A 26,745-nucleotide genomic window follows, 5' to 3' on the forward strand; every position below is an offset into this window, starting at 1 on the left:
GTGCAGGCCGGAACTCAAGCTGGTTCGTGAAATGCATGTGATGGAAACTGGAATGTGGACTCGTTCAAGTTACAGATTCTCCCCCAAACCCTTGCCCCAAAAACATAAAAAACGCAGAAGAACATGTAATTTCCACCTTGTGACCAATTGCATGATGCCAGATAATCGATTTTTATTTATAAAATTGAGGCCCCCCTATGTCGTACCAGCTGGGGTATGAGTCCTGTGTAAATAGTCAATGAAGGTTGCTCGGTCTTACAGAAAAAAATATGGCTCGAACTATGGAGAATGGAAGAGACCAAAAGAAAGGAAATTACGTAGAATTTTCACTATATTAATTCCAAAGGGATTTAATCAAAAGATAAAAAAGGGACACGAACGTGTATCCAATTAAGGAAATTGCAGGGTGGGTTCCTAGAAAGGTATGAACTTAGATAACTACAAGAGGAATGATCTCGAAAATGAAGGGGTTTTGATTTAATTTATTATATAACAGAATGCTTATGTATGAGATAAGTTTCATGGTAATATTCATCGTTGTCTAGGATTTGTTTGGGTTAGACAACTCAATATATTCAGTGATTGTTGAATGAAAATGTGTACAATGTATGCATTGTTGAAGTGAAGTTAGAAGATAGAGAACTCATGAAGAAAACTTATTTCTTATAATCTCTACAAAAATAGTAAGATTAAGAGTGATAAGTTTTCTTCATCATTTCAAGTCAAGCCAACTAGAAACACCAAACGAGGACGTAGATAATGATTATAACTATTTCATCTTCATACACAATAATTAAAAACATATATTGATCTAAATCTTCATATGATATATCTCAGCGTTGAACTGATTTTCGAAATAAATACGAGCTTATGAAATTTCATTTAGGTGAGAGATATGATAACTAAACATTAGACATATTAATTAAGTGATTAAATTATGAGCTAATATTTTATTTTACAATAAAAAAAGAAGAACAAATCCCTTCGAATATTATATACCAAAAGGAAGAAAAAGGACTCTGATTAAATCAAACAGGCGGTCATGATATTTCTAGGAAAATACTACAAACTGATCTTAGCAGAAAGTGGCAACCCTAGGGAAAATTTTTCGTTCTCCCTATAATATAGATGGTACGCTACGTATTTTTATATATTATTAATTTTTTAACATATATATTATAATATTTACATAATAACACGGGATGTACCATAAAGAAGTACAAAGAAAGAAAAGGAAACCTCACCGAAAATATCACGTGGCCAGCACGTGGCTGCGATATGACGGCGCTATAAATATGTCTCCGAGCCCAGTCGCTGGCTGCTAGCCAAAAGACAAAGCAAGCAAAACAAAACGTTGCTGAATTGCCGCGGAACCGAAACATTCAACTTTCCGTCGTCTTTCCCCGATATTTCGATTCCCATTTCGGGTTCCCATTTTGGTAAGTTTTCGGTCAAGCATTAAAAAAATGGAACTTTCCAACTGGTAAATGATTTTTAACAAGTCTCTGATTGCACGCGCTTTCTTCCACCTCTGTCCAACTTTTCTCTTGCCGTTCTTGAGACTCCCACAAAAACATTTCTTCTCTTTCTGTGTGTATAAAGGTTGCAGCTTGGGAATATTTGATTCTGTTTAACGTGGGGATGAATCAACGGTCGAGATTTTCTGGGTTTTTGGAGCACCGGCGGATGGCGGTCGTGACGGTGGTATTTCTTTTACTGTTTCATCAGAATCTGAGCCCGTGTTGGTCTCTCAACATTGAAGGTATCCGAACCAGTAGTACTTGTTCTTCTGCATTTCCTTACAGTTTTCAATCAGCTGCTTCATGGGTTTTGGCTTTTTTAACCAGCTGCTTAATGGGTTTTGGTTTCTAATAAATGCGTGGTGCTTGGATGCAGGTGTGGCGTTGTTGAGGTTCAGGGACAGGGTGGTGACAGACCCTTTTGGGGCTTTGTCGAGTTGGAACAACAATGGTGGAGAAGATGACGATCCTTGTTCGTGGTTCGGGGTCGAATGCTCGGATGGAAAAGTTATCATCTTGTGAGTGGCACTTGCTGATAAATCTCTATATTGTTCATCATCTTTTGCTTCGGCATCTTGTTTTCTGAGTACTGGAACACGGCTCAAATCATTTCACCATTGTTCCAGCTTGAAGCTTTAGTGATTGGAAAAGCGCGAATCTTTAAAGATCTATCAACGGAAACTTTGAGTTTCTACCAATTATATTTGAAATCATATATATTTAGACTCTTTCATCTCCTATATTAATTCATGGTTTTGTTAGCCTAATAAAATAAGATTGATCAACTTGCAGGAACTTGAAAGATCTTTGTCTAGGAGGAACGTTGGCCCCTGAATTAGGGAAGCTAGCTTACATAAAATCCATGTACGAATATAACTGGTTCTAGTCCAATGATTTTTCTTCAAAATCTATTTATTTTCAACCTTTTGCTTCAAGGCATTACTCTGAATCTGGTACTTCTTTACTGCAGTATTTTGCGCAATAATTCGTTTACTGGAAACATACCGAAAGAGATTGCAGAGTTAATGGAGCTGGAAGTTTTGGACTTGGGATATAACAACTTTACCGGACCTTTCCCATCTGATTTCAGCAAGAATCCATCTCTTACTACTCTGTGTGTAGATGTTTCCACTCACGAGTCTTATTGCTTCTTGGATTTTACAGTTTTACTAAACTCATCTTGTGACTCTTTTTGCAGTTTGCTTGACAATAACAGATTTCTTGGTTCCATACCTGCCGAACTCCACCAATTGGAGATGCTTTCGGAATGCCAGGTAGATCAGGATCAGCTAACAGATGCTGCTTTTTGTATGAGCAGATCTATCAGCTGGTAAGAAATTTAAACTTCGACCTAATTTACTAAAAACTAGTTCATTCTCAACAAGTTCTTTATGTTTCGGCATTGTACAAAATATGGGAAGCATTACAATATACAAACAATTTTGTACGTTGTAACATATAATTTCCTTCATTCAGTCCATGATGACCTTTTTTTTGTTTGTTTGGTAGGAGCACTGCCAAACCTGAAGATGTAGCTTACCGTAGGCTGCAGCAGGTAGCAGATGAAAAGGAGCCATCTAGATTCGGAAGGGCTAAAGAAAATAAACGCAGATCATTATCAACATCAGCTTCTTCACCTTCCTCACCACCACTTCATCAGCCTTCTTCACCATCTCCACAGCCATTTTCAGTCTCATTGCCACCCTCAATATTTTCACCATCACCATCACCATCATTAGATTCCCCTTTACCATCACCATCGACAAATTCTCCTTTGGCATCTCCCCCAAGTAGTTTTCTTGCTCCTTCACCCTCACCTTCAGTAGCACCGACTCCTGCCTCTCCAGTCCCAAAAAATCCCCCAACAACTATTATTCCACCTTCAGGGTCCAGTCCAGAACCAATTCCTTCCCCTTCTTTAAGTCCAAGTCAGGTGGCTCAAAGCAGCTCCAATTCAAGGCATCGTGTAGTTATGATATGTGCAGGCGTTGTTGGAGGTTCGTTATTGATTTTCCTTTCAGTTGTTGGCATTATTGTGGCCCGAAGCACTAAAGTTGTTACAGTCAAGCCCTGGGTCACCGGCTTAAGTGGGCAGCTGCAGAAAGCATTTGTAACAGGTCAGATTTGTGAGAATATTCAGGCCCCTGGCAGGCCTGCACACACAAACTTAAACACTTATGCATGTATATATGTATGTTTATATTCACATCTGATTCCTTTAAATTTGGTGCGGTCAAATTTTCGCTTAAACTCCGACAATGTTTCAAGTGCTCAGCTTGATGAACTGTGTTTCAGGTGTACCAAAGCTGAACCGATCAGAACTTGAGGCAGCTTGTGAAGATTTCAGTAATGTAATTGGATCCCTCTCAGATGGCAACGTTTATAAGGGAACTCTTTCAAGTGGGGTTGAAATAGCTGTGACATCAATCACAATGGAATCTTCTGCAGACTGGACTAAAAATTTGGAGACTCAGTTTAGAAAGAAGGTAAATAGCAAACAATCTATCAAATTTTATACACCATTTAGTCCAAGAGTCCCGAATTGCCACTTCTTTTGATGTATATTCAATATAAACATGTGTTTTTCCTGCTTTTACAGATAGAAACATTGTCCAAAGTGAACCACAAGAACTTTGTAAACCTTATTGGGTTTTGTGAAGAAGAGAAACCATTCACAAGAATGATGGTTTTCGAGTATGCTCCAAATGGAACACTTTTTGAGCATCTACACAGTGAGTACTTTCTCTCTATGTTGTCAAGAAAGTAATAAAAAGTAGTCAATCTGTACTTCATATAGCATTTTCGTAATCAAAATGCTTTGACACAGACCAACTTACGTTAGCTGAAAAGGAATGCTTATGTACCTAGGATACACAGTTTTGATAAGCCGAATTTTTGTGTCTTGCAGTAAAAGAAGCTGAGCACCTGGACTGGGGAATGAGACTACGAATAGCCATGGGGATGGCATATTGTCTAGAGTATATGCACCAGCTGACTCCACCTTTAGTACAGAAGAACTTGCAATCATCTTCTGTCTACCTGACTGAAGACTATGCGGCCAAAATATCCGATTTTACCTTCTTGAATGAAGTGACAGCAGCGAAGATGGGACCCGTTAACAAGAAGCTTCGTGATTCCATGTCCATGGATCCAGAAAGCAATGTCTACAGCTTTGGAGTAATATTGTTTGAAATGATCACTGGTAGGATTCCATACTCCGTGGAAAACGGTTCTCTTGAAGACTGGGCGTCTCACTATCTAAAAGGAGATAAATCCTTAAGAGAAATAATGGATCCTACCCTAAACTCTTACCAAGAAGAAGAGCTAACCAAATTATTTCGAGTGATAAAGGATTGCGTCCATCCTGACCCTAAACAGAGACCGACAATGACAGAGATCACGGGCAGGTTAAAGGAAATCACAGCCATGGGACCTGACGCAGCCACACCGAAACTATCACCACTTTGGTGGGCAGAGCTTGAAATTATGTCAGCAGAAGGAAGTTGATCATGAAATCTATTTAATTTTGTGTGAGTTTTATTCTTTTACCTGATTTTGCCATTGATTTATAGCAGCAGGATGCAAATAGAATATATATATGATTGTGTTGTATTGTATCTAACTAAGTTAGAGGTATTGTGTTGTAAATAACTGAGAAAGCGAGATTTTTAAGCTTGTATACCCGAAAATATACGTCTGAGATCAATAAAATTCAACTTTCTGAGTAGAAAGGCCTCCGTTGGGTGGTCTCCAGATTTAGCGTTCTAGTTTCATCTTCAAGAGCTGAAAGTTACCGTAAAACCTTCCGAGGGCAACCATCGTTTGGCAGATTCTCTGCATTGTTTTTCTGGCGAAATTAAACAGATACAAAAGAAAGGAAAATCTCAAATATGTTGCAATAATTGAGATAAATAGATGTCCTCAACTTTGCTAATGTACAATGGGATTGTATTGGAAATCCGTTTTCTCGTCGATTGACATCAAACAATTCTCAAGGCAATATGATTGAGAATTTTAAAAATAAAATTAAAAGTTGGAAAATGGATTGCTAATCTTCAACCTGTGCTACTATGTGATTCTTTCTTGCATAACCATCTCCAACTAGAGTGGTCAAGAAGGCTGCTTGCGGCTTGCAGTTCAAGTTTCATCGCGATCTATCGACAATGCCATATATACAAAGCATTACATTGGCGATCTTTTTCCATTGAACCAATACCTTGTTGTGGCCGGGCGGGTTTGCAGCTGAACAGCTTCGAGATTATGGTTTCTGGGAGACTTTTCGAACAATGAAGCCCCTGTAGTTTTACCTGTTCAACACTAAAGATGAAGTCTCCCACACAATGGAGTCATGAGCAGCATATAAACACGCTAAATAGTATCTCAGTCCCTGGCTCGATTATACAAGTCGATAGTGTCTGTGTGGTTGGGGTCCATGCAGAGAGCTGCTTGACAATCTCGGAGAGCAGAGCTTAAATCTCCGATGGACTCATAAAATGCAGCTCGAAGATGAAGCATTTGCAAGTCAGGCTTGAAAGATATGGCCCTTGTAAGCTCTTCTATAGCTTCGGTCTCTCTTTGTTCATCCATCAGCACTGTTGACATGGGATTCCATATATTAGACAATGTTTTTCGGTTTCACAAGTAAAAAACTCTTCCCGCTAGTCGGGGACTATTAGCAAGCCTAAAACAAAATGAAAAAGTTCATGTTCTTGGGAATGCAAGTGCTAGATGAGTGATAGATGTGTGTTTTACAATTGGAATTTGGATTCTTAACCACTTCTTTGACAACAAAGTGCGGAAAATTGGGAAATAAAAGGGGTCAGAATGGTTACCTGCTGCCCTGTATCTGTACGGGTATGTCCTAAATGGATCCAATTGTGATGCCATATTGAGATCATTCTTTGCCATCTCGGGATCACTGTACTCTGACCGTTTCTCGTATGCTGATGCATTACTTTGTGCCTTCTCTATGAGCATGGTTATCTCATCATATGCAGCTTTCCTTTGATTCTTAAGATGATAAACACGCGCCAACCCCTGATGAGCTCTTGTATGCTTGATGTCAAGAGCACTCTTGTAGCAGTCCGCAGCCTTGTCCAGCTTACCACAATCCACATATATACTCCCCAAGTTATTTAGGGCCTGAAAATATTCAGAATAACTTATCAAACAAGAATGTGATGGTACAACGACAAAGAATGCAAGCGTAATATTCTATCAGAATACGCTATCGAACAAGAATGTGAATGTAGAATGATGAACAATGCAAGCATAATGAAACAATACTCACTTGTCCTTTACGGAGGCCATCTGAAGGGCACCTGAGAGCTTCCTCAAGCAGTTGAACAACATGAGATGATGCTTCAGAGTCCAAGCTAGCATCTGCCAGTGCGTACGCTTTAAGGAAAAAAGCTTCAAATGATCTCTGAATGTGTATGGACTTTTCCGCCTTTGCGAGAGCTTCTTCACGATTCCCGGTGTCATATAAAATCCACCCTTCATAAACCAGCCTCTCATGCTCAGAGCCAGAATTATTTCTTGCCAACCGCAAACTGCGCATTGCAGCCTTCTGACAATTTAACCTAATAAAGTTCATAAGTTAGGAAGCTTTCGTGGGTGAAGTCAAAGTTCTACATTGCCTGCACATTCGCTTATTATTGAATATTGATAAATCAGCATGTATGATTTCATTAATCCAACAGCATTTTGATGTGAAGTGATTCAAATCTGCGGTAGGTTTTTTATCATATCATAAGAAAAAATTGCTAATTCTACAGATATCGAACATTTCAATCAAATTAGGCCCTCAAATAATCCAAACATCATGACTATGTGATGACATTTTATAAGCACAATATAACAGGAAGTATAATACACAAAGATTATAGCTGGATAACACAGAAGATGATAGCTACGATCAGAAAAACATACCGCAAAAGGAGTAAAGATTGACGAAACTGCAGGAGGCTTTTTCGAGGGTTATGTCCCAACATCTGATGTATGATAGCCAGAGATCCAATGTCATCAACAGACGACCATTGATCATATAGTTGCATCCAGCACTCAGCTTCACTCAATTGCTTAATCCGAAGGCTGAGAAGCCCCACCAAGTAATCCCCGCTAACTTTTCCATGAAACATCATGTAATTGGGTTCTAAAGTTAATAAAACACGAATATCTCTAAGAGCACTTTCATAATCTTCAAGTGCAATGAAGAACCAAGCCCGCAATTCAATGCAGTCAGGCGACAACTTGAACCTAACAACTTTGTCAATCTCCAAAATAGCTGCTCTAATTTGCTTCTCCTCAAAATTTGCAACGGCTCTATATTTATATGGAAATGAAAGAGTGGGATCTAAATCAGTTGCAGTGCTCAAATCCAAAATCTTCTCTTTCCCGATATTGTAGAGGGCACGCTCTTGGTACATCCACCCCGCTGGTTTATACTCATTGATAATAGAGCTCATCAATTTATACGCTGAATACTGTTGCCCCTGTTTGTACTTCGTCCTTGCAACACCAGCCACTGAATAAACATGACCTGCCTCAGCCGCAGCCAGAAAGCGAAACTGGGCATCCTTGTACTGTCTTCTTTCGAGCAGAACACAACCCAATTGATGCAACACAAGCGTCTTCTGCCACCACTGTGTTGCACATTCTTCCAACCTTTCTAATAACATTACAGTTGTGTTTGACACCATACTTTCCTCCATTGCCACATGGCTTAAAAAATAATACAATAAGAAACCATACCCTGCCATGGCCAATCTCTCCCTAACCTTGGAGCTACAAAGAAATTTCATCGCCTTTGGATTATGCAGAGAACTTGGGAGCTCTCTCAGCAGCACCTGCAAGCAGGCAGCTACAAGAAGATATGCCATCTCCTCCAAACCGTATTCAATAAGAACCAATGCATCATCGACATTATCAACCAGTGAAGCTAAATAAGCATCACAAGCAGACTTCATCTCCTCACAACAGAACCTATTCGCAAACGAAAGTAACTCAACAACAATCTCGGGACTAAACAAGTCTAACCTCCTAGTCCTACTATACACTTCCACAGCTCTCATTCCCTTTACAGACATCCCATTTTCCGAAAGATCAATCCTACCCTTTTTCGATTCTTTAAAACATCCATACAACATAGCCTCAAAAGGGCTAGAAAGTGACGCAATTTTACACCTTCTACAATAAATTTCTTCATCTCCTATACAAAATGAAACGTCACTTTCCTCCTCATCTAAACCCACACATTCACTGCCCTCAAAAAAAGGCACGCTAACAGCATTAGCAGCGTCTTCCCCACATTGACAATTACCAGAAACCAAATTCGGATCAACCCCACTTACCAACGCAACCTTAGGACACTCAAGAACTTGCCCACCACAATCCAAAGCTGCCATTCCCACAAGCTCATCCTCCCTCCTCTCGAACCTCAACCACGCCGAGAGCACAACCTTATCATGCACATCAGCAGCATTCTGTCGAGCAGATTGGAGACACCGGCGAAGCAGCTTGGGATCACCAAGCCCACCCAACAGAGAGTACTGCTGAACACACAACAATGACCTCTCAGAATGAGAGGAACACCCCTCCAACCGGTGATACAAGTCAGCCAAGTTTTCGACGAAATCAGATGGCTTAAGGTGGGGGTCTATGGAGGGCTCAAGGAGGTCAGTAGCTGGGACTCCATAGGGAAGCAGAAGAGCTTCAGCCACAGAGACTGAGCTCGACTTTTTGGGCTTTGAGTTCGACCCAAAAGACTTAATCAGATGGGAATTAAACTTAGCTCTCGAAACACCGCCATAAGATTTGCCATTGGAGGTTTCTATGGGATTTACAGCATGGACTTGTGTGCTTGTGAACCGGTCTAAAAGTTTCAGACCTCGCATATCTAAATGGCAATAAATCTTCTGCATCTATATATATACATATATATATATATGAACAAAAACAAACAAACAGTGAATAAGACTTGTAAAGTGCTGAGCTTTTGCACCAACAGAGGATAATATTTGAGTTTTGGGTTTTTACCTCCGGATAGAGAGAGTGAGACTCAAGAGAGAGGTGTGAAGCAAGCTATAGGCCAAGGTGGTGTTTGTTTCCCAAGAAAATAAATGGAGGAAAATGGTTTCTGCTTCTGGGTTTTCTCTTTTCTTTCATGGGTTGTACTCTTTTATGTGCTCTCTCCCCTCTTTCTCTCTCTAAAGGCTCTGTCTTTCTCGCACTGCTCTCGAAGGGGTTTTTTGGTTAACCGGAAAGCTTTTGTTGTTTAGGTGGCTAACTTCGAAGCAAAAGGAGTTTTTTTTCTGTATATCGGAGTCAGTTCAGCAGCACCCACCATTGTCAACCACTAGAATAGTGACATGTGGCTTTTCAAGCGGGAAAATTAGCCTTTCCCGAGTGATGAAGTAGGTCAACGGGTTAATTTTCTACCTTAGCTTATTGTAAGCTTAATTAGTAATTAATTAATTATAAAATGTTGATTAAGGAGAAATTGAATTCTAAGTAAAGGTCATTTGGCATGGAGTGAGCTTGTAAACAAATGTGACTAAGAGAAGAAAAGTTTATGAGTCACATCACACCAAATGGATCCTTATAATAGACAATATTTATGAAGTGTATTCAATGGCATTTTGAATTATTGTAATTTTTTAATAAATTTAGAGGTATTTAATCAGAATTGTAAGTTATTTTTTGAAATTTAAAATGTATTTAATCAGAATTGTACGTTATTATAAGAGAATTTGAGAGACTTCATAGTGCATTTTAAGCATTCACGAATCTCATCTATTTTCCTGATATTTCAAGAGAATTGAATCAAAATTGTGTATTCAATTGGGATTTTGAGGAATCTTACAAGATTCATAAATGAAAGCATTTTTACTCATCACCATAACTATAGTGTATGCTCAGCATACACCTAATCATTTGTCATGTGTCATTTCAACTAACTCTAATTAAGTTCCACATAAATATGTTACCTTTTTCAATTTTGAAAAAAAAAATAACCAAGGTTAAGTGAAATTATACGGCAGATGATTAGGTGGGTATTGAGCATACACCAAGATTTAGGGAGGGAGAATTTTTGCTCCCTTCATAAATCCATGGATTTGATGAAGTTTAATTGATTTGTAGAGATTTTATGTAAAACAAATTGATTCAATTCCGTCGAAATCTCAAAGAGAAGTGTGATTTGTAAATGTTCAAAATACACTACGAAATCTCTCTAATTCCCTTGAATTCCTCAAACTTTTTAAAATTCTTTAAAATCAATTCTTAATTAAATACACCTGAAATATTATAAACTTATTTAAAATGCTAATTGAATAACCTGAATTTCTAAGGATTTTAATAAACTGTCTTAAAATCTTGATTGAATACACTTTAAATTTCAGATAATCACTTAAAATCCTGATTGAACACCCCTAAATTTATTAAGAAATTTAAATCTCTCAAGATCTCAACTAAATACACCCTCCCTCCTTACCTGAAATCTCTATAAACCAATTAAACTCTATCAAAATTCATAGATTTATAAAATCTACTAAAATCCCTCAAAACCCCAATTAAATACAACCCCTTTTATTTTCCTTATCAGCTTAAGGATAGGCAACTTCTTCTTTCCACTGCCATGTGAACTAAATTAGTCACCTTACATGTAACCAAAACATTAGTTACCTTACTAAACTTGATTACGTTAAGTACTATCGTTCTATCATAAGACGTTCTTTTCTTTTGATCAATTAGCCAGCTAGAATTATTCAAATTTTGAACCTCTTTTAATGCCGAGACATAAACTACACTAGACAAAGAAGTAGTTAATGCTGAAAAAAAAAATCGTGTAAGTTGAGCTTTAATCTTGTGGTTGTTTCAATTAGTGGTTAAAATGTGTACATCACGGTCATGCATGGTCCAACCAATTGGTTTTTAATGACCATACATTAGGCACCACCCAATCAAATATCACAACTCTAGATTTTGCTAAGGAGCTAATTATCAATTAACTATCATTATAAATAATAAATAAATAATACAGGAAGCTCAAGACCAAATTAATAATGGGATTAGGAGATTAGATCCAAGAACACTCATTTTTCCGCTTTTGATAAAACTCATAATTTAAACTTAGGGTTACACTTACATCTATGTGGTCTTTCTCCTGCCACCACTAGCTAATATACCTTTAAATATTGAATTGCAAAAAATTATTGGTAGTTGTTGAGCATTTATGTCTACCACATCTCTACAACTTGCATGCTTATCTTGATCAATTGTCCAAAAAAAAAAAAAACAAAGCAAAAGAGCACATTAGTAATAACATTACTATTATTTCAGATTGGCTTCTTGTCAAAATATTTTCTAAGATTAACATAAATCATCATTTTGATCATTAACAATGAAAATCGATACAAGTGGTCCATGATTTTGTCTACCGTAAAACATTTTGGTCTTTCCGTGATACATTTGTCACTACTTTCGTTAAATTGTCACGTGAACGACCACGTGACTACATTTTTAAGAGTATTTTTATCAAACTAACCGCTACACTTAATAAGTATATTGATAGATTTTCGTGGTAGGACCAAAATGATCTACGGTGTACAAACTCAAAGACTACTTATATCATTTTCATTATCAAAACCAAAACGAAAAGTTACGTTAATTTCACGATAATTTCTTCCATGCTACTGCATGGACAAGGATTGTCTGCCCTCCTTGTTCCCGTACCCTCCTGTTTGTGTGGTCACGGTCATGGTCTCAAATGCTGATATTATCGACGATATTTCGTCAATAATATCGGTTTTTCGGGTTAACGATATTTTAATGCTTATCCAATGAGATTTCGTCAAAATATCGCGATATTATCGATAATATCACGATATTTCCGAAATTGTCGCGATATCTTGGATCAGTGCCAATCGGAGAAAAACGCCGGAGATGGATCTGTGCTAACCCGAGCCGATTTTGTCCCAAAAACACGATTTTGAACTTAAATTTCACATATAAGCTTCAATGTGGAACAGAAAGAGGTAAACCGAAGCTTACCTAACCGAAGAAATTCAGGAAACTCGCTAGAGTTCCTGCGTTTCCGAGTTGCAGAGACGAGAATGAGAGGGAGAAAGACGAGGTTGCTGATGACGATGGGTGTCTTCCTGAAGCAGGTGCGATGGTGTGTGTGTGTGTATGTATGTGGGTCTCGAATTCGGTGCAAAGAGAAAGGAGAGTTTCGAGAGAGAGACGGCGCCGACGAGGCTAAAGGAGAAGAGAGATCGACAAATCTCTGTGCGTGTGTGTAGGAGAAGGGAGAAGAGAGATCGACAAATCTCTTTGCGTGTGTGTGGAAGAAGGGATAAGGGAGAGAAGAGAGAAGAAGGATCGAGAGAGAGAGACTGAGGAGTCTCTCTGTGCGTGTGTTGTGTACGTGCGTGTGTTGTGTGCGTGTGTAATCTAATCAGAAATTCAACACCACATGCAACCACATGCCCATATGCCTTTTTTTCTTTGAGAACAATTTTTTAGGAGGAAAGTGTATTTGGATTTAAGACCTTTGTTGGTAAATTTTAAACTTAAAGGTGTGAAAGGTTCTCTTTTCTTCTTGGGTACCCCTCATTGTGAAAGGGGTTATAACAATTTTCTTAAATAAAAAAAAAATAGTAGTATCTACATTAAAGGAGTGGGGGAGTGGACTAACCATCACAATGAACTAGTAATAATATCCTTCAAACTTGTTTTTAACGAGAATCGAAAAACCTTACAGTTACCAATGTAAAAGAACAATTTTTATAATTTTTTTTTAAACAAAAAAGGGTGAACCCAGTAACTGTCACTGGATTCAGAACATGTGTGCGTGTGTGGTGGCGTGTCTCTGTGTGTGTGTGGTTGGGTCACCTCAGTTAAATAAACATCCTTTAAATCTATCATGTTTGCCAGCTCGCTATATAATCAATTTAAATCAGTTAAATTCATCATGCAATGCAATTCCTTCCAAATTTTTGTGATAAATTAATAGATAATTGACTAAATAAACATCCTGCAAAGTTTCAATAAAAATTTCAAAGTTTTTCTTACAATTTCCGTGGTTTCCATATTATTTTTATCGATATCGATAATATCCCGATATTTCCATCGATATTTCCGTGTTTTTGGACTACCGATATTTCCGATATCATCGATATTTAATACCTTGGTCACGGTTAAGCCACGTCAACATTTTATATTACTATTCATTTTTGTCTTATTATCTCTATAAAAAAACAATATAAAATGTTGATGTGGCTTAACCGTGACCACACAAAACAGGAGGGCACGGGAACAAGGAGGGCAGACAATCCTTGTCCGTACTGCATAACTTAAAGGACAAGGATTGTCTACCCTCCTTGTTCTCGTGCCCTCCTGTTTTGTGTGATCACGATTAAACCACGTCAACATTTTATATTATTTTTTTATAGATATAATAAGACAAAAATGAATAGTAATAAAAAATGTTGACGTGGCTTAATCGTGATTACACAAACAAAGGACACGGAAGGGCACTGAAACAAGAAGGGTAGACAATTCTTGTCGTAACTTAAAAAGTTCAAAAAGTGAATAATAATAGACCAATCAGATCACAAACAGTGTATGGAAAGGAGCCAAAAAACGATCACGTGCCTGTGAAGTTGGTCTAAAAGACCATGTGACTGTTCTGAAACCCTTTGTTTCTCACTGGTTCTTTACAGAGCAGACTAAACCCTTTCATCGATACCATTTTTTGGTCTCTCTCATCACGTGATTAGAAAGAAAACGTTTTAGCACAACTTGGTATCTCTCATCACGTGATCAGAAAAGAAGCGCTTTAGCACAACTCTTTTAGGCAAATGTTTAGGAAATCCTCATAGCTTACGCGTGTAACATGAGAGAATCTTAGATCAAACCGCCTAATCACATGGTTTATCCGACCACCCTATAATGATAAGTTATCGACTATCGACATGTTCATATTATTAATACTTCGTATGCTTCGAGTGCATAGTTGACTTGTCTATATGATTGTGAGTGCACATCGACGAGATACGTGGCCTGTGTTCAACAGTACTTTTGGGGTCATGTTTTTTCACAGGTTCAATGCAAATTATGCAAGAAAAGGTCAAACAAGATGGCTCCTCCAATCTCCTATAGATGATTTCAGATTAGCTTAAGAAGCAGATGTGTGGCTCAAAGAAAAAAGAAGGGGACAAATGCAGCAGACATCTTTTAGACAGCATGAACCTGAGAAGCCCACATCAGCATTGAGCAGCATCACAAAAAGCAGATACAATTATCAATTTCATAATCCATCGCATCACATAATTTACACGTGAAGAAGATTGCACCCACTCACTGATTTCTTGCAATTTCTTAATATATAATTAAAGTCAATAATGTCTTTCAAAAAAAATAAAAAATTAAAGTCAATAATTAGAGAAAGGAAAAAAAAAGGAAATAATATTAAAAAAAATGCCAGCTCCAATGAAAGAAAACTCTGAATTATATATATAGTTGTGAAGCCAAAAATAATCACAAGGGGACATGTGGATTCTTGGGTAAAAGAGGACAAAAATACCCTTAAGGCATACTGGGATTCCTACGCGCAAGCAGCGGACAATCATCCCTAAACCAAGTCAAAAGTGCCCAAAATAGGTATCAACTTAAAACCTATTTCATTCTATATATTTCTTACCTCTTTTTCCCTCTTTTAGCTAATCAATTAGCTTTTTATTTTATTCTTTCCATAACTTCTAAAATCTTCCTTCTAAAAATCATGATAAATGGCCAATTAAGGACTTAATTGCCTATTTAATCCCTTAAATTGTCAATTAAGTGATCCCTTTTACCCATAAAACACCACATGGCCGGCCATCCCCTTAGCTTTCTACCTTTCCTATCTTTTCCCACTTTACTACCCCAATTAAGCTAGCTAATTGATTCTATAACCATCCATTTATTCCCTTTATGTTTAATTAGCCAATTAATCATAATAAATTGGCTAATCAAACCTAAAATTCAACCACAAAACCCACTTAATGGCCGGCCACTTTCTCTAAAAAGTGGACCAGCCAAACCCTATAAAAAGGCTCCCATTTTCACAAAACTTTGATTCCAACACTTTGACAAAGATCCCAAAATTCTCTAAACACTATTTCTCTCTAAAATTCTAACTTTGGCATCGGAGGTTCTTCGGCCAAAGCCCCCCATTCATCGTGGGCACGTGAGGCTTTTGGCCTTAACCTAAGGTGCTAGTTGTTTTGTAGGTGCAAAATCGTCCAAGATCGAGGAGGAGAAAATTTGCATCCACAAATTGGTGTTTTCATTGAGAGTTGAAATCCATACTCGTAGAAGACTCTTGCACAAAAAGATTTTTTCTTTATTTTCTAGTCTATTTGAATATTTTTCATACGTTCTTATTATTAGAATTTTTTACTTGCAAATGTTCTTTGATAAAACGTATAAGCAAAATATAATGGCTAGAAATTTAGAAAATTCCACAAGTGAAAATTCTAATGTTCAAGAAATGGGATTGCGGAGATCCGTGAGGCTAAATGCGACAATAAGTGGAGCAGCACCACCACCACCATGAGTTTCCACCATGGGAACCACCACGGTGGCTACCTCGGTAGCCATCTGTGGCGAGGTCCGTGAGGCTAAATACGACAATAAGTGGACCAGCACCACCACCACCACGAGTTTCCACCATGGGAACCACCACGGTGGCTACCTCGGTAGCCATCTGTGGCGAGGTCCGTGAGGCTAAATGCGACAATAAGTGGAGCAGCACCACCACCACGAGTTTCCACCATGGGAACCACCACGGTGGCTACCTCGGTAGCCACCTATGACGAGGTCCATGGTGCCTTCACCACGGCTCGAGCCGTGCCATCCAAGGCTCACGCACCAAGGCCATGGCCCAAGTCGTGCCATCCAAGTTTGCACAGGCCCGGGCCCAAGCCTCGCATTCGCATGCATCACATACTAACCAGCCTGCTCCCGCCAAACAATCTGCTCTCGCGGCCCAGCTTGCTCCTGCCAAGCAGCCTGCTCCTGACGAGCAGCCCACTCCCGTGGTCCAGCCTGCTTCCGTCGAGCAGCCCACTCCCGTGGCCTAACCTGCTCGTGCCAAGTAGCCTGCTCTCGTGACCCAGCCTGCTCCCGACGAGCAGCCCACTCTCGTGGTCCAGCCTGTTTCCGTCGAGCAGCCCACTCCCGTGGCCCAGCCTGCTCCCGTCGAGTAGCCCACTCTCACGGCCCAACCTACTCCTGCCGAGCAGCCTGCTCTGGTGACCCAGCCTGCTCTCGACGAGCAGCCCACTCCCATGGCCCAGCCAGCTCCAGTCGAGCAGCCACTCTCACGGCCCAGCCTGCTCCTGTGGCTTTCCAAGCAGACCAAGTCGGCCCAAGACTATCTCAACCATCCGGACCTACCATCGAGCCGGGGGCATTCTCACCACATTTTTTCGCGGATTTGACATTTCCCAACTCAAATCTCACGCTCGGAGTCTACCACCCTTCCACTGCCCAATGAGGCGCATTCCTTCTAAGCTCTTCCAATCCAAATGGCGAACAACACTTGTCTCGACAAGTCATAGAGTTGACGAGCGCCCTTGCACAACAGACAACCTTGGTGAATCAACTTTTGCAACGCATCGGGATCCAACGTGCCCTGGACGAGGTATCCCTAAGTAGGACAAGGGCAGACGGACCTTTCCAGCAGCGTCCCGGCAAGCAGCCATTCGACTAGCCATGAGCCGAACGTTTGGGCAGTGTACATTCCCGTCTTAGCATGCGGAGGAGCATACACTCTCGACTAGGCCCACGGATGAGCATACATTCACGGTTGGGGTCATACTCCGATAGTCAACATGAGCAACCTTCCGGACAAAGTGTCCATTCGCGGCTAAGCCCATAAGGAGCATCCTCCACCTCACATCAGAGTAGGCAGCACGATGGACGGAGATAAGCAGTCGCTCAATCTAGCTCAAGTTCAACCAGCAGCCTGCGAAGAACTCGCTCGCCTGCTAGGAACGCACCACATGCATTGCATCTGCGGCATAGACGAGCCAAACACATGGAAGAGCAGCCTAGACCAGCAAGTCATGGCTGGGGGCAGCCGAGAGCTCCGCTACCCCCAACAAAGGCAAATTCAGCAAGAAGTAAAGAGACTCTTGACCAAGCGATTGCATGATTTCCAACGCAACGAGGTCACCGACGAGGCATTATGACGGAACATGACCAACATAAGCAGGTCACCCTTCACAGACAAGATCAAGCAGGCAGAGCCTCCACGCGAGTTCAGCATGCCACATTTCACATCTTTCAAAGGGGATGAAGACCCGGAGAGACACTTAAAGCGCTATCGAAGCGCAATGATCCTTTATCGAAACAACGATGATCTCATGTGCAAGATATTCGCCACCACTCTACAAGGCGAGACGTAAGATTGGTTCTACACCCTGCCGCCACAATCCATCCGGAATTTCTACGAATTTTCTTTGGTTTTCACCAAAGAATATTCATCTTATCGCTCGATCAAAAAGAAGTCTGACCATTTGTTCGACGTTAAGAAGAACCCAAAGGAGTCGCTTCGCGACTATGTAAGGAGGTTCAAAGTAGATAAGGCAAAAATAGTCGGATGCAACGACTCGATAGCTAGAGCAGCTTTCCAAAAAAGACTTCCAGCAGACCACCTGCTATTCGGAAAATTGATCATGGAAAAATATCTAACTTTGGCAGACTCTTTTGCTTTGGCAGAGAAGCATGCACTTTGGGATGAGGCTCGCCAATGCACATTCAATGACTTGAAGAAGTACCCGACATCACATCCCTAGAAGCAGCGAATGACTTATTTGCATGTTTGACGGTATCTAAAGTAGCAATAAGCTCTACCATCATGCGAGAAGAGTTGAGGGCCCGACTACCTATATTCTACAGTTACCTGTATTCTACAGTTCAAAAGCTCTCCTCGATGCTATTAAAAATTCAAAAGCTAACTTTGGCGATAATTGTTGTAACCCAAAAGCTTAAGTTTTACCTTCAAACGCAAGCAGTCATCATCATGACGCACTATTCCGCCGAATCCAAACCGGCGACGATAAAGGCGTAGACCCTGGCAGATGCAAAGTTTTCTGACAAACGCAACAACTCGGCCCAACGACGCCCCGAAGGCAGCCAAGCACACTTTAGCCACACTTGCTCCCTCAATGGAGATTTCTGGTGTTTGCATGTCGACGGCGCATCCAACTACGAAGGCTCGTGAGCAGCTGTGGTTCTCGCCACCCCAGACGTTTCAATGCTCAAGCAGGCGATCACTCTAAGCTTCAAAGCATCTAACAACGAAGTAGAGTACGAAGCCCCACTAGCAGGCATTCGAATGACAAAAGACTTGGTGGTGAAAAAGCTTTCCATTCATTCCGGGTCCTAGCTAATCACGAGCCAGACTACCAGGGGCAAAGGCATGATGATCGTGGCAACCGACTACTTCACCAAATAAGTAGAAGCAGAGCCCATAACGATCATGGTTCAGACGGACATAGAGTGCTTCATATGAAAGAGTATCATTTGCCGATTTGGCATCCCTTAATCCATCGTCACCGACAACTGCCCGCAATTCGTGGGCAAAGATTTGGCGAAGTTCTTCCAAAAATATGGCATCAAGCAGCATATGTCTACGCCAAGATATCCTCAAGGCAATAGGCGGGCCAAAGCATCCACTAAGATGATCCTTGACTGCCACAAGAAATCCCCCACCAATAAGAAAAGAAAATGGCCAGACGAACTCCAAGGATGTCTATGGGCATATCGCATAACCAAAAGACGAGCAACCGAAAGGAGATGACCACAAGCTTAGATCTGGCAGAAGAGAGGCGCGAACAGACTATCACTCGCATTGCAGCCTACCAGCATCAGCTCCTCTCCAGCTACAACAAAAAGGCCAAGATCCGGCAGTTCCAGCCCGGAGATTTGGTCATAAGAAAAACCTTCATCACTGCCAGCAGAAAAGGCTCCAAAAATATGGATCTCATCTGGGAAAGTCCGTACAAGATCAGCAGAGTAGGTGGCAAGAACAATTACACCCTCGCCACCATAAAACGACAAAAAGATCGAAAAACAGTGGAACACCTACAATCTGAGGAAGTACCATGTGTGACCTCTCGCTACATCAAAGCCCGAAGACTCAAGCAGCTCGGCGGGCACTACCTCACCAACCGAGGATTATCCAGTTGTTATGCAGTTCTTACCTTACATCTAAGTTCTCGTTCGTTTAACTCGTTTTTCAATGAGGAATTCAGAAGTAATCACGACTTGGCTTGGCTGCATGCTTACAACAACTGATCACTCATGCACTTCAAAAGAAGACCGCGCCATTCTTAGGGACTTACCGTAGGAATTGCGCCCCCCGAGGGACCAACCATGCTCTCCAGTGCGAGAGGGTAAATTAATTGCTTTTTAACGCGAGAGGGTAAACCAATTCACCGACACCCACATGGGTCAGCTCTCCAAGAACGGGAGGATAAACTCTACACTCTGAATATCCAGACGTGGATGAGCCGGGCTGCCCTAGTATAACTAGATGCACGATGGCTTGCGCCGGGATTCCTAGAAGTAGCCGCAATGGTCTTTTTCAAGGCTTAGCTAACTGAAGGATTTTGGGTCTCTTGGCCTAATCCGTGGGGAACCGGGCCCTAGAGACGGAAAGGGCACATTACGCAGTACATCCGATGGACGGCTGCCTTGGAATCCTAAAGCTGCTACCGAGTGCACTAAGGTAGCCTACGGATTCCGGAAGACTGCCTATGGCTTGCCCTTCGAGCAGTAAAACCGCACTAGACTTATACAACCGCACATTCTTGTGAAAGGTTAAACAAGCTAGCATGCATATACGAAGTTTTATCCACTGCCGACATGCTACGTAGTCGATAAGCTTCACCTCTGCCAAGCGCGGAACAACCTACACCAAGTCCTAAAGTGTTGTGATACTTGCTACGCAACCTACGGAATTGGAGAAAGTCAAGGTTAACAGCCTAGTGGTTACGCGGACTTGTCTGCTTCTGTAAGTAAGGTATCCGGCTGCCAACCCAATGGCTAACAACTTTGCAAAGTTCTACACCAACACCTACGGCTGCATAGGCTACGCGAGCTTGTCTGCTTATAAAAAAATAGCATGCTTGCCACTGGTCTATCAAGTCTAAAGGTTAGGGCATGAACAAAATAAGCAAAAACGAAGAAAAGCGAAGGAAAACATGTTTATAAACAACTAGCAAAGGTCGAAGGAGTTCAAGCAAAACAAGAGCTACAAGGAAAAACAAATAAAATCCTAAAGGCTACTTAGAAGACTATAGCAGCTTGGACATCCCACAACTACTCGGTTGCCACACCTTCAGCAGCCACGACGCTCTTAGCAGTGGTATCATCCGGCGCTTCACCCCCGGCTGCCCCAGCCTGGGCACTAACTTCTCCAACTACTTCACCAATAGAAGCCTCAAAAGTAAAATCAAGCAAGTCTTCCGGAGAAATCGAGAAGGTCTCGAAACCCCAAGCCCAGCTTTTTCACCTTTCAGTTGCTCATCCTCCTCGAGCAGACCAACGTGGATGCTCTGCAGCTCATCCACTTCCTTCTTCAGACTTTCGTTGATCTTCAGTACGCCTTGAAGTTCCAACACTTGGGGTTCAAGCCTATCGACGATTCTCTTGAAGTGGATCACTTGGTTATAAGCAGCAATCAACTCTTCATCTTTTGCAGCAGAACGAAGCTCAGAAATGACATGCTTAAGATCTTGAATCTACGGCCGGGAAGATCTCTTCTTTCCACCTTCAACAATGCCATTCACGATACTCAGCATGGGAGCTCAACCTATACTGGCTTATCCCTCATTTTTTTCATCTCGAACCAGCAAGCAGGAGGCCTGCATACCCAACATTCCAGCAGCCCATAAGACCCACAATCTCCTCATTTCTCTCAATCGCCAGTCTAGCCCGAGTCAGGTCCAAGAGCCCAAAGGACATGAGCCATGCTGCTCGCCTAGCACTGCGCCCCAGCGCCACAATCCACGACCCCAGCCGCACAAGCTGCCCTTGGCTCAAGCCAAGCCAAGCTGCCAAACAGTGGTCCCTACCACGACATCTCCTCGGCCCATGCCGAGCCAACTCCTGGCCCCTGCCAGCCGACGTGCCGCACCACCCCAACGGCTGCCCCGCAATAGCACTATCCAAGAAGAATGCAAGAAAAATTAAATTTTTCTTACATCGGTGCGGCACAGAGAAGATGAAGAAAGTAATGAAAGACTGTCATTTACACATGCAAGATGTAGAAGATTGCTAGATGAGGGGGAACAAATATCCTCTAAGCTATCTCTCTCTTGTAGGGTAGAATAAATCGCTCTCCAAAGTTGATTTAATAACCCACTTAAGGTGGACTTAAATAGGCCTTGAGAGATTTATTTCCCTTTCCTATAAGGATCTAATTTCCTATTAAAGAGAGAATCAACATCAAAATAGGAAGCAGCCTTAAGTTTCCTAAAGCAAGAAGATCTCTACACCTGCTGCCATTTCTTGCGAGCAGCCCAACAGGTGTGGGGGCATTTGTGGTGCTAAAAATAATCACAAGGCGACACGTGGATTCTTGGGTAAAAGAGGGAAAAAATACCCTTAAAGCATACTGGGATTCCTACGCGCGAGCAGCGGGCAATCATCCCTAAACCAAGTCAAAAGTGCCCAAAATAGGTATCAACTTAAAACCTATTTCATTCCATATATTTCTTACCTCTTTTTCCCTCTTTTAGCTAATCAATTAGCTATTTATTTTATTCTTTCCATAACTTCTAATACCTTCCTTCTAAAAATCATGATAAATGGCCAATTAAGGACTTAATTGCCTATTTAATCCCTTAAATTGTCAATTAAGTGATCCCTTTTACCCATAAAACACCACATGACCGGCCATCCCCTTAGCTTTCTACCTTTCCTATCTTTTCCCACTTTACTACCCCAATTAAGCTAGCTAATTGATTCTATAACCATCCATTTATTCCCTTTATGTTTAATTAGCCAATTAATCATAATAAATTGGCTAATCAAACCTAAAATTCAACCACAAAACCCACTTAATGGCCGGCCACTTTCTCTAAAAAGTGGACAGGCCAAACCCTATAAAAAGGCTCCCATTTTCACAAAACTTTGATTCCAACACTTTGGCAAAGATCCCAAAATTCTCTAAACACTATTTCTCTCTAAAATTCTAACTTTGGCATCGGAGGTTCTTCGGCCAAAGCCCCCCCATTCATCGTGGGCACGTGAGGCTTTTGACCTTAACCTAAGGTGCTAGTTGTTTTGTAAGTGCAAAATCGTCCAAGATCGAGGAGGAGAAAATTTGCATCCACAATAGCCAACGGATGAAAACTTTCATGTAGCCGGGAATATATCTTTATATGTGTATCTCACTCATCACGTGATCAGTGAGTAGAGGGGGGGTTATATTTCCTCAGTTACATGTAACTTAAGAATCCCACCCTCCAAACCCACCCCACCACACAACAAAAGAAAAGCCCTCCCCTAATCCAACAATTGATTGAATAGCAAAGCATAATAAAGTTCGAGGAGTTGGAATCTTTCATTAAATAAAACGAAAACAAAAACAAAAGGATTAGTTGAAATCAGAAGAGCTACAAACAACATTAGTAGTTGTTGTTGGGGAGTTTAAATGGTCTTAGTGAGAACTTTGGGCCCAAGATATGGGGAGAGGACCCTCGTTGGATCCTCTTTGTGAGGATATGATCATGAAGATCCTCTAATCACATCCGTTTATTATATATTGTGCGGCTAGTTTTTTTCAGGTACTATTTATATTCAATTTTAAATAAAAAAATTTATAATGATTTCTGACCGCACGATGTACGATGAACGGATGTAATTAGAGGATCCAACGAGGATCATCCTGGCAGGATATGCACAGATGTATGAAATACTACTGACTTGGTGATGATCAAATGCAACAAAAGGAATATAATTCTAACAGAAACACACTTTTCTTCCATTTACTGGTAGACATCTATCCGAATTACAAAACAAGTGTGAAACGCATATTCGATAACTTAATTTCATGATGCTACTGTAAGTAAGATGCAGAGATGCATCTGCATGAGAAATTTGAAATTCTAAAAGCAGAACAAGACAAGAAACCGGTGAAACATACCTGTAGGATTTATACGACGGCTACTTAATTACATAGAGTTGTAGCTTCATAATTATGTTTACAGCAGCGACCATATACACGAGTGAAAGATCCCCGAGAGAAACTTTCGGACATCACAGTTAACCTGCCTCTGCGATTCGGCCATCCCAAATCACGGCCAAATCTCATACCCAACCATAACTATACAAAATTAACACGTAAAAAGCACCCGAATTTAGGTTCCGGTGCTACAATATGTTTACCAACAAAACTATACTTTGAATTCTCGTAACTTGTTGCCAATGACCTTTAAAGCGTTTTTATGATCCAGAGCTTATATTTCTTTATAAACAGATATAGAAGGCACGGCCCAATCAAATTGCTATCTGAGAGGCGCTTGCAAAGTTTGAGGTAAGTATCTACACCGCCAGATTGTTGGATCCTTTTCCGTAGTCCCTGCAGCACAGCTGCCCTGTCCAAAAACTCCGGGTGCAAACCCAAATCAAGCATTTTTATTACTGTTTCTGCAGCATCGTCAAAATGTCCCCCTTTAATGTAACCTCTAAGCAACCACGATAGGCTTTTCTTTTTACGCAGAGAGCTGGAAACATCTGTTCCAGTAAGCAACCGTTCTATGGCATTAGCCTCCTTTTGGGAAGCACAGATAGCTAAAACAATGTCATAAAGGTCAGCATCCGCCTCTTTACCAACAAGTTTCATTTCCCACAACTGCCTCTCAGCCTCAAGTCCATGTCCAGAGCAGATATACATAGCCAGAAGCCTCTCGTGAACCACCCCATGGAGTGAAGAACTTCCCTCCTCAATCACCCAATTGGACAGTTGTACTCCATCAGCTATAAGATCAGACTGATACTTCTCAATAAGCCCAATATTTTCTGTATCAAATGCAGCTACAAGCCCAGCCCTTGCAAAACCTTTCAACTTGCGTAAAGCTTTCGCAAGTTCATTTAGTTCCTTAACCACAGCTGTCATTGCAATGAGGTAGCTGTAGACCTCTGGCTTCAACCCTGATTCTCTTAGATGAATCACAAATGTCACAGAATCCCTATAGTTACCCTCGACCTGCACAAACACATCCAATAGTTTCCTTATCATATACTTCGGAAAGTCTTAAAACTTTTTTTAATATATATGTTAAGAAAGATGAATACAAACCCAAACCAATGCTAACAGTTTTGCCTTCCACTGATTTATGTTTTGCTAACTAACCAGTCTAACAATAATTATTAAAAATGTGTATACTCTAGTATTAAAATTAGCTATATGACTGGAGAACCCACTTAATTCATCAAAAATGGCCACACAACCCTAATAATTCAGCATGACAAGGTAAACTCAAGTCAAAGCCAAAGCCACAACCCAAAAATTCTATCACTACCAACGGCATGTGGGCAGTTCAAATTGAAAAGCTTCTAAATTCACAGGTACATTTCACAATTGAATAGCATATTATTGAGGACAATGGTAAACAAACACTTACCATCATCTTCCAAGCAAGATAGCCAGTTGGCCCTCCCTTATGCCCATCCGTATCATCTTCCTCCAAATAAGTAATTCCACGCTTCAACACCTCCTTCACAAACAAAACCGCCTTTTCCTTCTCACCCATCTCCCAATACAAAGAAATGACCTTCTCCATCATGCTAAAACTCGGCTTCAAACCCACGCAGTCCGATTCTACAAGAAGGTCCACCACATCCCCAATGTCATGCTCCCCCTCAATCAATTTCTTGACCCAACTACACATTATGGAAACCATGAGCTCCATCGTCTCCTTATCGACCCGATTCTCCTTTCGGAGCCACTCAAACACCTCAAGGGCACACCACGAGTCCCTCCCCTCCTGGGAAAAATACACCAACACAAGCTGCAACTCTCTGGCCGACAACCGGTCGTTCATTTCCCCAAGAACATCGGACGGCTCTCTTGCCATTCGCTCCAATTCCTCAATTGCCTCGAAGAAACCTTCACCCATTTCGTCCTCGTCGTCGCTGGTCAGGAACTGGTCCAATTGAACCGAATTGAAAACCCTAAAGTCTCGAACTTTGCTTGATTTCGCAACGAACAAGTTGGGTTTTTGATGTTCGCAGATTATGGGAAAAACCCTAGCGCAAGATTGAGCCGAGAACCCCTGGCGACCGATAAAACGCTGCCGTTTAACCGCAAAACACAAACGAGTCAGCGAAACAATCCCCTGGGCAGAGGCCATTTTCTTCAGTCGAATCCCAAAACTTCTCAACTAAGAAAACCCAGTTTCCACTCCGTTTGGATGCCGAGAAAATCAAGGAAAGCGGAAAGGAAAAGAAAAGAAAATTTATGTGAAGTAAAACCCACGTCAAATATCCGCGAAGCAGAACCTACCCTTGTCTGGAATTGAAGTTTCGAGAAAACCCAGAACAGAGATTCGAAGTCCTCACCCTTCTTTCTCTCATCCCCAAATTTTCTCGGGAACCAAACAGGATTTGAGGATTTTCAGCTGGAAAAGCTGAACCCCAAGAGCGAATTCCTGAGGAATGTAAAGAATATGAAAGACATGCACTTTAAGTGGTATCATCCGGTTGAAAACCCTAATAAAAATTTGGGATTTTGTGGATTGATTGTGATTTGTGAGGTGCTCCCGCAATGGCCGAACCTTGCCACCACTGTCCTGTATGACACTGACAACCAAACCTCAGATTTTTCACCGTTGCGCCTGCTGACGTGTCCCAAGTCAGTCTACCCGGCGGAATCTGGCGCGCAACTCCCATGTGTGAATTAAGAAAACTCGGTACCTTTTTAACGCTTTGGCTTCTCAATCATTAGAAATTCTTATTTAAAACTTTTGGTTGCATAATTAGAGCTCGTTTAAAATTACTTTTAAAATAATTAAATTTGTTTTTAGTGATAATATTTTTTAATTTTAAAAATATTTAAAGTGCTTCTTGCATGAAGTATTTTAAGTGTTTTTTTTAGAATTCACTTGTATTTTATTAAGAATTGGTTTTAAAAATATTTTCACAAAAAGTATTTTCAATCATT

The 26,745-nt window shown here is 40.9% G+C and overlaps 3 protein-coding genes across 3 annotated transcripts; 1 reads left to right on the plus strand and 2 right to left on the minus strand.

Moving 5' to 3' along the window:
* The first annotated feature begins 1,329 nt into the window (after positions 1–1,329).
* LOC126588160 (probable inactive receptor-like protein kinase At3g56050) lies at positions 1,330–5,251 on the plus strand. Its single transcript, XM_050253221.1, has 10 exons — positions 1,330–1,439; positions 1,603–1,762; positions 1,897–2,038; positions 2,313–2,384; positions 2,491–2,634; positions 2,719–2,850; positions 3,030–3,637; positions 3,816–4,006; positions 4,120–4,252; positions 4,429–5,251. Exons 2-10 carry the CDS (start codon positions 1,642–1,644, stop codon positions 5,025–5,027), a joined length of 2,142 nt encoding a protein of 713 aa, XP_050109178.1. The 5' UTR covers positions 1,330–1,439; positions 1,603–1,641; the 3' UTR covers positions 5,028–5,251.
* A 158-nt stretch (positions 5,252–5,409) lies between these two features.
* LOC126588159 (ethylene-overproduction protein 1) lies at positions 5,410–9,852 on the minus strand. The gene is made up of 5 exons (XM_050253220.1): positions 9,558–9,852; positions 7,452–9,442; positions 6,811–7,102; positions 6,353–6,662; positions 5,410–6,112 (listed from the first exon to the last, which is right to left on the minus strand). Exons 2-5 carry the CDS (start codon positions 9,440–9,442, stop codon positions 5,901–5,903), a joined length of 2,805 nt encoding a protein of 934 aa, XP_050109177.1. The 5' UTR covers positions 9,558–9,852; the 3' UTR covers positions 5,410–5,900.
* A 13,859-nt stretch (positions 9,853–23,711) lies between these two features.
* On the minus strand, positions 23,712–26,376 carry LOC126588161 (pentatricopeptide repeat-containing protein At2g30100, chloroplastic-like). Its single transcript, XM_050253222.1, has 2 exons — positions 25,208–26,376; positions 23,712–24,789 (listed from the first exon to the last, which is right to left on the minus strand). The coding sequence occupies exons 1-2, from the start codon at positions 25,934–25,936 to the stop codon at positions 24,016–24,018; spliced, it is 1,503 nt and encodes a 500-aa protein (XP_050109179.1). The 5' UTR covers positions 25,937–26,376; the 3' UTR covers positions 23,712–24,015.
* Positions 26,377–26,745: the final 369 nt, after the last annotated feature.

This window comes from Malus sylvestris, chromosome 11 (genome assembly GCF_916048215.2).
Source record: "Malus sylvestris chromosome 11, drMalSylv7.2, whole genome shotgun sequence".
NCBI classification, from domain to species: domain Eukaryota; kingdom Viridiplantae; phylum Streptophyta; class Magnoliopsida; order Rosales; family Rosaceae; genus Malus; species Malus sylvestris.